The sequence below is a fragment of the Acanthopagrus latus genome, chromosome 16 (assembly GCF_904848185.1).
Source record: "Acanthopagrus latus isolate v.2019 chromosome 16, fAcaLat1.1, whole genome shotgun sequence".
NCBI lineage: Eukaryota > Metazoa > Chordata > Actinopteri > Spariformes > Sparidae > Acanthopagrus > Acanthopagrus latus.
This window is the reverse complement of record NC_051054.1, coordinates 171,238-183,520: the sequence shown is the minus strand read 5'-3', so window position 1 is coordinate 183,520 and position 12,283 is coordinate 171,238. Positions and strand designations below refer to the sequence as shown.

Below are 12,283 nucleotides of genomic sequence, written 5' to 3'. Positions count from 1 at the left end.
CGTCCTGCTCCTCACCTGCTCCTCATCCTGCTCCTCATCCTGCTCCTCACCTGCTCCTCATCCTGCTCCTCGTCCTGCTCCTCACCTGCTCCTCGTCCTGCTCCTCATCCTGCTCCTCACCTGCTCCTCATCCTGCTCCTCGTCCTGCTCCTCACCTGCTCCTCGTCCTGCTCCTCATCCTGCTCCTCACACTGCTCCTCACCTGCTCCTCGTCCTGCTCCTCACCTGCTCCTCACACTGCTCCTCACCCTGCTCCTCATCCTGCTCCTCACACTGCTGTGGGTCAGTAAGGAGACGCTGAGCGAGCTGCTCGTCCGTCTGCGGCTCATTTCGTCCTTTTCAGCACTTTAAAGGATGAAATTAAAAACCTTCAGATAAAATCATCATTTATTATTATTATTATTATTATTATTATTATTATTAATTCATTAATTTATCCACTAATTAACTCCTAACAGGGCAACTGTAGCTCAGGAGGTAGAGAAGGTCGTGTAGTAATTTGAAGGTCGCTGGTTCAGATCCCGGCTCCCTCCAGCTACATGTCAAAGTGTCCTTGAGCAAGACGCTGAACCGCAGACTGCTGCTGAGCCGTCAGTGTGTGAATGTGCCGAGTGTTGTAACTCGTCTCTAATGTAAATATATCTACTGTGCATATGTTGCTTCAGCAGCGCGCGTGTGTGTGTGTGTGTGTGTGTGTGTGTGTGTCTGTGCATGTGAACATTCTGAAGAATTCTCTACAGTTTGAACTATTGTGGCAAAGCATCCTGAGGATGACGGTGCTTTTCGTTAAGCAACTGTAGCTGGTGAGACAAATGTGTGTGAGCCTCTTGGTGCAACAGTTTGATTTTGATGGTGTTATGTGTAGTTTGGGTTTCAGTGCTTCATTCTGCAGATATTTGAGGTATTTTGAGGCTGTTTGGTTTGTGAATTGTGTTCAATATTTTGATAAAACCAGCCTAGTTTCCAAAATTGTGTTTTAGATATTGAAAAAAACTGTAATGTCCTGAGGTCACCGGGACGGGAGTTAGTCCTGTAAAAACAGTTTCTGAATGTTTCTGAAAGTTTCTGAATGTTTCTGAAAGTTTCTGAGTCGTCACAGAAAGAACATGATGTCAGTCTGATTGATTATCTCATTAATAATGTGATGAGTCTGCAGTTTTAAAGGGCCTGTGTTTGAAGTGTGTGTGTGTTTGTGTGTGTGTGTATGTGTGTGACTGTGTGTGTGTGTGTGTGTGTGTGTGTGTGTGTGAGACTGTGTGTGTGAGACTGTGTGTGTGTGTGTGTGTGTGTGTGAGACTGTGTGTGTGTGTGAGACTGTGTGTGTGTGTGTGTGTGTGTGTGTGTGTGTGTGTGTGTGTGTGTGTGTGTGTGTGTGTGTGTGTGTGTGTGTGTGTGTGTGTGTGTGTGTGTGTAGGGGGTTGGACCAGCACCAGGAGGAGGAGGAGGATCACATGAGTCGCAGGTCATCATCACCTCCTCCTCCTCCTCCTCCTCACTAACACTCTGCCTCTTTCTGCTCCTCCTGGCCCGGATCGGCTCGGCTCTGCTCGGGACGCTTTCACCTGGACCCGGACACACAGAGGCAGATCGGGACCGGAGCAGGAGGACCGGACCGGGACCTGCAGGATCCGGCCGCGGGCTCCCGTCATGCTGGGCGCGGTGAAGATGGAAGGGCACGAGGCTCCGGACTGGAGCGGATACTACAGCGAGGAGGTCGGTCACTGTCCGCCCGCTTTACCGCCGCTTTACACGGTCACTGTCTGAAAGCCGGGGAAGACCCGTCCGGACCAGGTCCACTTAGATCCAGATCAGAGGGAGAAGTTTTCGGTAAAAAGTTGAGCATGTGAGCGGCTCGAACATTTTGTCCTCTCTGAATTTATTAAGTGAAGCTTAAAACTTTATAAAAACAACAAAGTGAAGATAAAATTAAATTCTAACCATTTAAACATCACTTCCGCTCAAAAGTTCAAAATAAAGTGAAAGGCTAACCTTTGATCATTGAAAGATCAGATTATTTAAAATGATTCAAATTTGAACTTTTCCTGTTTCATTGATCATATAGATCAGTTTCTTTTAATGTTGCATCAATGATAAGTGTCTGCCGAGAAGAGAGGAGAAGCTGGGGATCAATATCTGTACTATTATTATTATTATTAATAATAATAATAATAATAATAATAATAATAATAATAATAATAATAATAATAATACAATAGGACTGATTATTTGAGTTTATAGGAAACATTTCATTTTAACGCTGAAAAATGAAGAAGATTTATATTATATAGAAATTATATGTTTTACTGAATCAGTTTAGTTTTGACTCGTCGGTTCTGGGCTCGATGTTCTCGGGTCAAAGCAGAGCTGCAGCAGCGCGAAGACTCGACCGAACTGCACAAAAACAACACAGAAAATCGAAATAAACAGATGAAACATTTGCACACAGACAACATGAACTCATCACATCTTAAAATCGATCACTGATAACATATTGTGACGTTCGGTGTGTAGATTGATCCGGAACCAGTTCGGACTTTTGAAACTCTCCTTAAACTGTTATTTTAAGGAGAGACACGTTCGTGTCTTACTGACGTGGTTTCATTTTAAATTGTGTGTTTTTTCAAACGGAGTCTTGAACGAAAATTTACGGCTGACGGACAAAATCAGTTCACTGAAACAATCAGATCGTTTTAATCACTTTTGTTATTGATCCGATAATTACATTATCGATAATCAACAGCTTATTATTACCTGATGATCAGAGTCACGAGCTCATAATAATGATGATTATAGGATTATTTCAGATGCCGCCGCTGTTCTCTCTCTCTCACACACACACACACACACACACACACACACACACACACACACACACACACACACACACACCACCTCTATAACATAATAGAAACACAGTGTGTGTGTGTGTGTGTGTCTGTGAATATTGTTGTTATTGTTCAAAACCTCGGCTGAATTTTATTGATCTTAAATGAAAGTGGATGTAAAATCATCTCGTGGCTCCGCAGCTGGTTGAACTCAAACAACCAGATTTAATAAATATGAATCTATTGTTCTGTTATCAAAGTGACAAATAATTTATAGAGTTATATATTTAATTATACTTTTAATGTTTTAATGCTGAATTATGAATCCAGCAGCAGGTCGCGCGGATCAAAAAACAAAAAGTTAAAAGATGAAAAAATGATTTAATGTTAAATAAATTAAACACGTTTAGTTTCACAGGAAGTGTTTTAATAAAATGGATAAATAATGTGATTCAATTATATTTTTAAGTATTAAAGTATTTTCAGATAGAAACATTTTCTGTCTGACTGATATGATCAATTTAAAGATTAATCGATCTCACATTAATAAATAAATAACTATTGTGCAGCCGGAAGTATTAAAGACTGTGAATATAGAATATATCACTTCAATAAATCATAAACTATCAATAAATTATAATCCATCGATGCAAGAAGTGACGGCGCGTTTGATGGATCCGATCAAAGGATGAAAACATTAAACGGTCTCAATAAAATGTAACTGATCAATAATTTTCGAGTCAGCAGATATTTATTCTTTTATTTATATTATTTTTAAATTAATTATCGTGAAATTTAAACTGTTTTTTTTGTCCTTTAAAATTAATTCACATTGAAGCAGCTGAAATATTATTGATCACTCTCTGAAACTGAATATGTTTTTTTTCTTAATCAATTAATGATGATGTAATGAGGTATAGAATTAAAGAGGATCGATTATGGATTGATTAATGGCACTGAGTAATTCATTGATTAAAGTCTTTTGATTATTCAAGTTTTTTCAGAGTGAGAAAAATCATGAATGAATTATATCATATTATATTAATATTTATGTTCATATTTAGTTTGTTTCAAAGTTAATAAGTTATTTACTTATTTAAGGAGGAAATCTCTTCATACCGTCTTAAATCAACACTTTCTAATTAAAAGGTTTGGTCTCAAATGAAATGATCTGTGATCTGATTAAGGATCAATCGACAGGGATTCAACGTGATAATCTATCAATTGATCGATACAATCAGTGCAAGTGTTGCTCCACTTGAATCAAATCAAATATGAAACCTGCTGACAGTCTGAGGCTGAATATTGAACCACGATCGTGTTGATCTGAAGGTTTGAATTTATCGTCAGTGATTCAGTCACAAATCATAACCACGGAAATCATTCCATCGATCATTTATCAATGAACAGTGACTTGATCAGTTTGACACATTACCATCAGCCATGTGCTGCTGGTCCAAGTCAGAACCAGAAACCAAAAACCACAAAAAACAACTGGATCTTTTTATCACAGTGTGAAGCGGTCACAGGTCCAACAGAACCTGCAGGAAAATTAAACATTTACAAAATCTGTCAAATAAATAATCTGCAAAATATCTTCATCTGTTTCTATATTGGTCCTACTGGTCCTTCAGATCCTACTTGTCCTTCTGGTCATGCTGGTCCTTTTGATCCAACTGGTCCTACTGGTCCAACAGGATTCCAGTCTAACCAGTAAAAAACTAACTGGTCTTGTTCTTACAGAGTTGGTCTATTCTTGTCTTAGTGTTCCGATACTGGTCTTTGTGGCTCTGCTTTAACTGTTTATCATCTTGACCAACAGTCTTTGGTCTGGTCTAAATTCTGGTCCCACCAAGTGTTACCAGTTAGAGTCCTTCAGAACCAGTACAAGTACACCAGGCCAGGTAAAACTGGTACTGGTCCAACTGGTTGGAATCCTCTCTAACTGTCAATGATTAACTGGTCTGTCTGGTTCTAGTCTAATTGGGTCTGACCAGCTCATACTGGTCTAGAATAAACATCTCTGTTCTGGTTTTGGTCCCAGTTTAAATGGTTCTGAATTGGTCTGGTTCGGGTCTCTCTGCAGATCTACACTCCGATGGCCACCAGTCGAATGGGTTCTAGTCCGTTCCATCTGGTTTTGGTTTTGTTGTAACTAGTACTGGTACAACTGTTTATGTTTCTCTGCAGATGTACTCTCCAATGGCCGGTGGTGGGATGGGTTCTGGTCTTGGATCCATGACGGGATACATGTCCAGCAGTGGGACCACATCTGGCTCCTTCAACATGTCGTATAGTGGGACTGGTCTCAGCCCAGGCCCCGTGGGAGGGATGGGTAGCTCGGCTCAGGCGGCCATGTCCAGTCTGGGAGGGAGCGTGTCCACAATGGGTGGGGCTCTAAGCCCGTCCAGTATGAGCTCAGTGTCGGCCCAGCAGGCCTCGATGGGTCTGAACCCATACGGTGGCATGAGTCCCACCATGAGCCCCGGCATGGCTTACGGCGGTGGCGGGCTGAACCGCAGCCGCGACAACAAGGCATTCAGACGGAGCTACCCGCACGCCAAACCGCCGTACTCCTACATCTCGCTCATCACCATGGCAATCCAGCAGGCGCCCAGCAAGATGCTGACACTGAGCGAGATCTATCAGTGGATCATGGACCTGTTCCCATACTACCGGCAGAACCAGCAGCGCTGGCAGAACTCCATCCGGCATTCGCTGTCATTCAACGACTGCTTCGTCAAGGTGTCACGCTCACCAGACAAACCAGGGAAGGGCTCGTACTGGACCTTGCACCCAGACTCCGGGAACATGTTCGAGAACGGCTGCTACCTGCGCCGCCAGAAGAGGTTCAAGTGCGAGAAGAAGATGTCGCCGAAGTCTGACGGCAGGAAGGAGCAGGGGGGAGGAGTGTCTCCTTCAGGGGATGCCATCAAGCCTCCAGGACTCCTGGACTCCTCCTCCCTGCCGTCCTCCAGCCAGGCGGCCTCACCTCCTGGTCTGGACCTGCGGGGAGGTGTCGGTGGGGCATCAGACCTGAAGGTGTCTGGCTCCCAACTCCTGTCCTCTCTGTCGTTACCCCCCCACTCCATGGCACATGAGTCCCAGCTGCACCTGAAAGGAGACCCCCACTACTCCTTCAACCACCCATTCTCCATCAATAACTTAATGTCGTCCTCTGAGCAGCAGCACAAACTGGACCTGAAGGCGTATGAGGCGCTGCAGTACTCCTCCTACAGCGCTGGAGGGGCATCCAGCCTCGGGGGGAGGACCATGGAGTCTCTGGAGGCCTCCTACTACCAGGGGGTGTACCCCAGACCGCTCCTCAACACCTCGTAGTACCTGCTGCACTTCCTGTTTGGACTCCTCTTTCTGCATGCAGCCATCCTGGACTTCCTGTGTGACTGTGATGAACCAGATTGACTCTGAACTGCGCTGTGACCTAGCCAGGACCCACAGAGAGCCAGAAACACTTAAAACTGATCCAGGTCTGTGATCCCCTCTCACACACAGAGTCGCAAACAAGCAAAGATCAAAACCTCCAACACATTCCTGATGAGATCAGTACCACCATGGTCCAATCAATTAATCAACCAATCAATCAATCAATCCATATTTGTATAGTGTCAATTCACAACAGAGGTCGTCTCATGACACGTTCCAGTGTGAGCAGGTTAGGATCGACTCTCTAGTGCATTCATGAACAAAGATACAACAGAAAACTGCCTTTAACAGGCAGAAACCTTAAGCTGAACTGTCCATCTAACCAGGACCAGCAGGGTCCAGGACCGGCAGGGTCCAGGACCGGCAGGGTCCAGGACCAGCAGGATGACGGTGAATCTGGTTTGTTTCCTGTTTTCAGAATGTTCTGACTCCAGAGACATTGAGCAGAATACAGAGTCAGAAAACTTCCATTCTTCCTTTCTTCCATCTTAAAACTGCGAGTTTAATCTCGGACCAGTTTCAGCTTCACACTCCATCGGTTTCATGTGAACATGCAGCTCTCTGATAATTCTAGGTTCTGTATTCTTGGCAAGTTCTGAGGAACTGTAGAAGCCTCTTGGATGAGACGTGAAACGTCTCCAACAAAGTCCAGTTGCCTACAATACAGCACCTAGAGGTACCAGGACCTGGATGAACCTTCACCACCAGCTCTCTGATAGTTTGTCGTCTGCATTCATTGATCCACCTGCTGAGATCAATTTTGTCACCATGTCTCAAAAAATTATCAAAACTATACTTTAATATTTTAATGACATTTCATTTTCGGTGTCACGTTTAAAGTTGAGTCAACGTGAATAAATGAAATGAGCAGATTTGTTACAGAGTCGACAACAATAACAATAAACACATTGAATCAATTCAATCAGAGTAAATTTATTCACATCAACATGAGAGAAAACAAACTTTACGTTGAATCGTAAACTGAATTTTTGGAACAGATTTCCATAAATAATGAAGATGTGATTAAAACAGATTATATTTAAATATTTCACATTTTGTTTGTTTGGGTTAAAAACTGAAGACATAATGGATGTATTTCATCACAACGAGCTCAAACTGTAAAACACTTTCAAAATAACTTTAAAATATCAATAATGCTAAAAAGACATGAGAGAATTAATTCTAAATAAATTAAACTTTTCATTTTACAGACTCTGTTGACGACATCACGTGACTGTTCACTGAAAAACAAACAAACAAATTCATCAAAGAAAAATAAGCGGCGGGCTGAGAGGATTTAAAGGTCAAAGGTCACCTGGTGATATGGCTTGTGGTTGTCATGGCGACAGATTAATCATGACAATTTGATCAGAAATATGAGGCTCTGAGTTTGTTTCTCCCACGATCTCGTCTGCGTCCCGGCTGACCTCCGGAGGGGTCGCGACCCTCAGAGTGAGAAACCAGATCAGAGAGCCAAGAGTTAAAGGGTCACTTCACTCAAAACACCCGCCTGTCTCCTGTCATCTGATGTCGTCTGTATCGGGGCAGATTCATGAGCAGCTCCCCTCCGTGTGTCACTGAAAGTCATCAATTCATATAGTTTTTGATTTTTGATTCTCAGGAAACTTTTCTGCTCAACGTGTTTGTGTGTGGTACTGGCGTACTGTCGTACATGAACTACATGTAGTACTACATGTAGTACTACATGTACTACATGTAGTACTACATGTAGTACTACATGATGTAGTGGTGCTGCTGTGAGAGGACCCAGAGTTGCAGATGATCCAGATCAGGACGTTTTCAGTTTGAGTCGGCAACGACGCCTACAGATGAAACTCAGGGCAGAAATCTTTGTGTTTTTTGATCATCAATCATTCACAGAAGTCTCGTTTATCAATCGGTTGTGATTGATTCAAATGTATTAAGGAAAAAAGAAAAGATTAACGAGTTGATCAATAATTGATTCTAGAGGATCTTTGTTTGGTGACTCTCACTCTGTGTGTAAAAGGAGATACCACTTCCTGTTCCTGTTGATGCATCTGTGTATTGAAACTGTCCATCACTGATTATTGATTATTGATTATTACCATGTGCATGAATGAAGCAGGAGGTCATCTTCTTCTTCTTCTGTGGATAAAATGTTTGATAGAGCGCTGAACTCCTTGAGTTCCCTTGAGGGAGGAGGTGAGGGAGGAGGCGAGGAGTTAAGGTGTGTTGAAGGATAGATTATTGATACGGACCCCCCCGTGTTTGTTTTGTGAGCTTTCGACTGTGCTGCATGTTCTTCTTCTTCTTCATGTTCTTAAATTATTCTGTCATTTTCAATAAAATGTGAAACATTATTGATGCATTGTTAATTGATTATTATTGATTGTGATCAGCTCAACACTTTATCATATTCATAATGCTCAATAAGTGATTGATCAACAGATGAAACATTAATAAGAACGTATCTACTCAGTTTATATTCAAACAACCTTTACTGACGAGCAGACTCAAACATGTCCATCAGCTTTTCATCTACGGCTTCTCAGATGATTGTAAGAGTTCTTAAAGTTAATTATTGATCTTTTTTATGTTCTATTAATAGTTCCTGTCAAACTGTAATGAAGAACAACCTAGAACATGATTAATAATCAATGATCAGCAAATGTTTAGATTTCACGAGTTCAGTTCAACCGACGACCGACGAAGAATTGTGTGTCTCTAGTCTGTTGTCTATGACATGATTGATCTGACTGATCTTATTGATCTGATTGATCTGATCCAGCTCCTCTTCATCATGTCAATACATTTATTTTAATATGACGGGAGATACAAGATTTCCACATTATTTCAGTCATTCATAAATTAAGACATAATCAATAAAAATGATTAAATGTTTTCTCTTTCAAAGAAAACTAGAATCTTTTTGTTTTGTGTTTTAATGAAATCATTTACAAACGTTACAGAAAGAGTTTGGCTCGATACTTTCTTCTTTGTTTGTTGTTTTGATGTTTATTGATTGTTTTTCTTCTTCTGTTTCTTCTTCTCCTCCTGTGTGTTGTTGCTGTTGTTTACTGTTTATTCAGCCTTGTTATTGTGTAGTTTTTATTTGGATTTAATTTACTATTGATCTCTGATTCTCTGTGTTTCTTCTTCTCTTTCTCCATTTATTTCGTCTTCTTCTCATTCTGTATTTTTATCTTCTCTTTCTTTGTTTCTTTCTTTCTTTAGTTCATTCATTCTTCTCTGTTTTTTCTTCTTCTTCTCTCTTTCTCTATTTTCTTCTTCCTGTTCTCTATTCATTTCATCTTCACTTTCTGTATTTTCTTATTCTCTTTCTTTCATTCTTTCTTTCTTTTTCTTCTTCTTGTTCTGTTTTTTCTTCTTCTCTTTCTTTCTTTTTTCTTCTTCTTCTCATTCTGTTTTTCTTTCTTTCTTTCTTTCTTTCTTCTATTTCTCTATTTTCTTCTTGTTTTCTTCTATTTCTTCCTCTCTTCTCTCTCTGTTTTCCTCTTCCTGTTCTCTATTTTCTTCTTCTTTTTCTCCATTTATTTCTTCTTCTCTTTCTTTATTTTTTCTTCTTCTCTTTATCTATTTTCTTCACCCCTTTTCTCTATTTATTTCTTCTTCTCTTTCTTTCTTTCTTTCGTTCTTCTTCTTTCTCTTTCAGTGCTTTTCTTCTTCTCCTGCCTGGAGCTCTGTCTGCTCCTCGGATCTCGGCCTTCTGTCTGGCCGGCGGCCCTGGTCTGTCTCCCGGCTGTGTGTGGGCTGTGTGTCGGTCCTTGTCTCGGTCCTCCGCGGCCCGACACGCTGTTGAACAAGCCGAACACGGAGCACCTCCTGCGGCCTCAGAGCGGATGTGTGGGCTGTAACCTCCGCTGCCGCTCCGTGAACCTGAACACATCCCGACAGATTTCACTCTGATCTCCAGCTTTTTCTCTCTAATTATCCGCTAATTATCCGCCGACACGATCCCCGACCACACCAGGAGCCGAGCGGCCGAGGCACTAATGATTTATTAATATTTATTATACATCAGGTGTGTCATAATAAAACACATTCATTATCGTTTAATTGATAATCAGGGGGATTTAGATGATTTCACATCAAACATTTAGAATAAAAACATTTTGTTTCATAGAAACTAACAAATAAAATAAATAAAAACATGAAACTCAAATTAATCCTGTTTGTTTATTTTCTGAATTTTGGTTCCAGAATGTAAACAAAACAAAACAAAACAAAACAAAACATATAAAAAAAACAAGCTTAAATTAATTCGATCTTTTCATTTATTCGATGTTTAAAGACTTAGAGATTAAAGTCTTTATGGAGTAATTAGGAGGTGATAATGACAATATGACGTCATTCTGCTGTCAGCCAATCAAACATACTCTCTCTTCTCTTCTGATACACAGATTATTGATAAAAAGTGATGCCTTCACTGACACCTGACAGTCAGACAACAACCAGCTGCTGCTCACAGTGTGTGTGTGTGTGTGTGTGTGTGTGTGTGTGTGTGTGTGTGTGTGTGTGTGTGTGTGTGTGTGTGTGTGACATTTAATTTGTCGGCTGCTTCTTACTGTGTTACTGACGTTGACCTTCATGATTTAACCAAACACTCTCACGCTTTTATTTTGGAGGGTCACAGCTGGGGGGGCCTGAAAAAATAAATGAAAAAAGATTTTCACTGATTTTTTGTTGATTAAAACCAGTTTCAGCTTCTATTAGAGATGAAATGTTGAAGAATTTACTTTAGATGTAAAATAAAATTGTTTTCATATAAAACAAAATGTCTCACACACACACACACACACACACACACACACATGCACACATCCTCTCACCTGTCTCATGAAAACAAACATTAATTTACATATTTTACTATTTATAGAGGAGAAATTATACAAAAATGAAAAAGATGAATGGGACAGAAATGGAGAGAGACGGGACACAGACTGGGTCCATGACAGACCGGGTCCATGATGGAGACAAAGATCAGACAAGAATCACTGTGACCGAAACAAAAACTCTGACAGGCAACATGAAGAAAAATCTGCAGTCAGTTTGAACAGTTTCATCTCAAAATCAGAAGGAAGACAGAAATAACAATTGGTCAGAACCAAACCTGAATCTGGTAGAGACCAGATCAGCTGCAGACCGTCAGAGACCTTCAGAAACTATCAGAGACCTTCAGAAACTATCAGAGACCTTCAGAAACCGTCAGAGACCTTCAGAAACTATCAGAGACCTTCAGAAACTATCAGAGACCTTCAGAAACTATCAGAGACCTTCAGAAACCGTCAGAGACCTTCAGAAACTATCAGAGACCTTCAGAAACTATCAGAGACCTTCAGAAACTATCAGAGACCTTCAGAAACCGTCAGAGACCTTCAGAAACTATCAGAGACCTTCAGAAACCGTCAGAGACCTTCAGAAACTATCAGAGACCTTCAGAAACCGTCAGAGACCTTCAGAAACTATCAGAGACCTTCAGAAACCGTCAGATACATTTGAAGACCTTCAGTCTTTCTGCTGCTTCAAACACAGTTTAACATTGTTAATCAAATTGCTGCTGGTTGATTGATTATTGTGATCAATAATCAGCACATTTGTCACTTTAAATGATTGCAGAGACTTTTGAATATCAACGCTTCAGTTTTTAGACAATTTCTTCCCTGAGAATCATCAGAACACTCATCAATAGTTAATCAATAACTGTTAAAGAATATCAGATTTTATATTTTAATCTTCAGATCAATACTCAGTGATCAGGAGTCGATCAGCTCGTCTCTTTCCCCCAGCTGACTTCCTCCTTTGCTCCCGTCGTTGTGACTCTGGAGGTTGACTTGTGGTACCGGTACCAGTACTTTATTTCACTGAAGTATCTGATTACTTCCTCCACGACTGACAGACACAATCTGCACCAAATTTAATAAAATATTTCATTTATTTATATATCTTTCTTTATTGTCACTTAAAAAAGTGTCGTCGTCCCGTCAGGCTGAAGAATCTGAGGTCCGACGGCT

At 40.9% G+C, this 12,283-nt stretch overlaps 1 protein-coding gene across 1 annotated transcript; it reads left to right on the top strand.

Annotated features, from left to right (window-relative positions):
- The first annotated feature begins 1,624 nt into the window (after nt 1–1,624).
- foxa1 (forkhead box A1) lies at nt 1,625–6,400 on the top strand. Its single transcript, XM_037071724.1, has 2 exons — nt 1,625–1,713; nt 5,016–6,400. Exons 1-2 carry the CDS (start codon nt 1,648–1,650, stop codon nt 6,162–6,164), a joined length of 1,215 nt encoding a protein of 404 aa, XP_036927619.1. The 5' UTR covers nt 1,625–1,647; the 3' UTR covers nt 6,165–6,400.
- Nucleotides 6,401–12,283: the final 5,883 nt, after the last annotated feature.

Bases quoted from the DNA above. Each gene is read 5' to 3' on its own strand.
- foxa1 (XM_037071724.1), top strand. From the start codon at position 1,648: ATGCTGGGCGCGGTGAAGATGGAAGGGCACGAGGCTCCGGACTGGAGC. The intron at 1,714-5,015 runs GTCGGTCACTGT...GTTTCTCTGCAG, and splicing joins GCGGATACTACAGCGAGGAG to ATGTACTCTCCAATGGCCGG.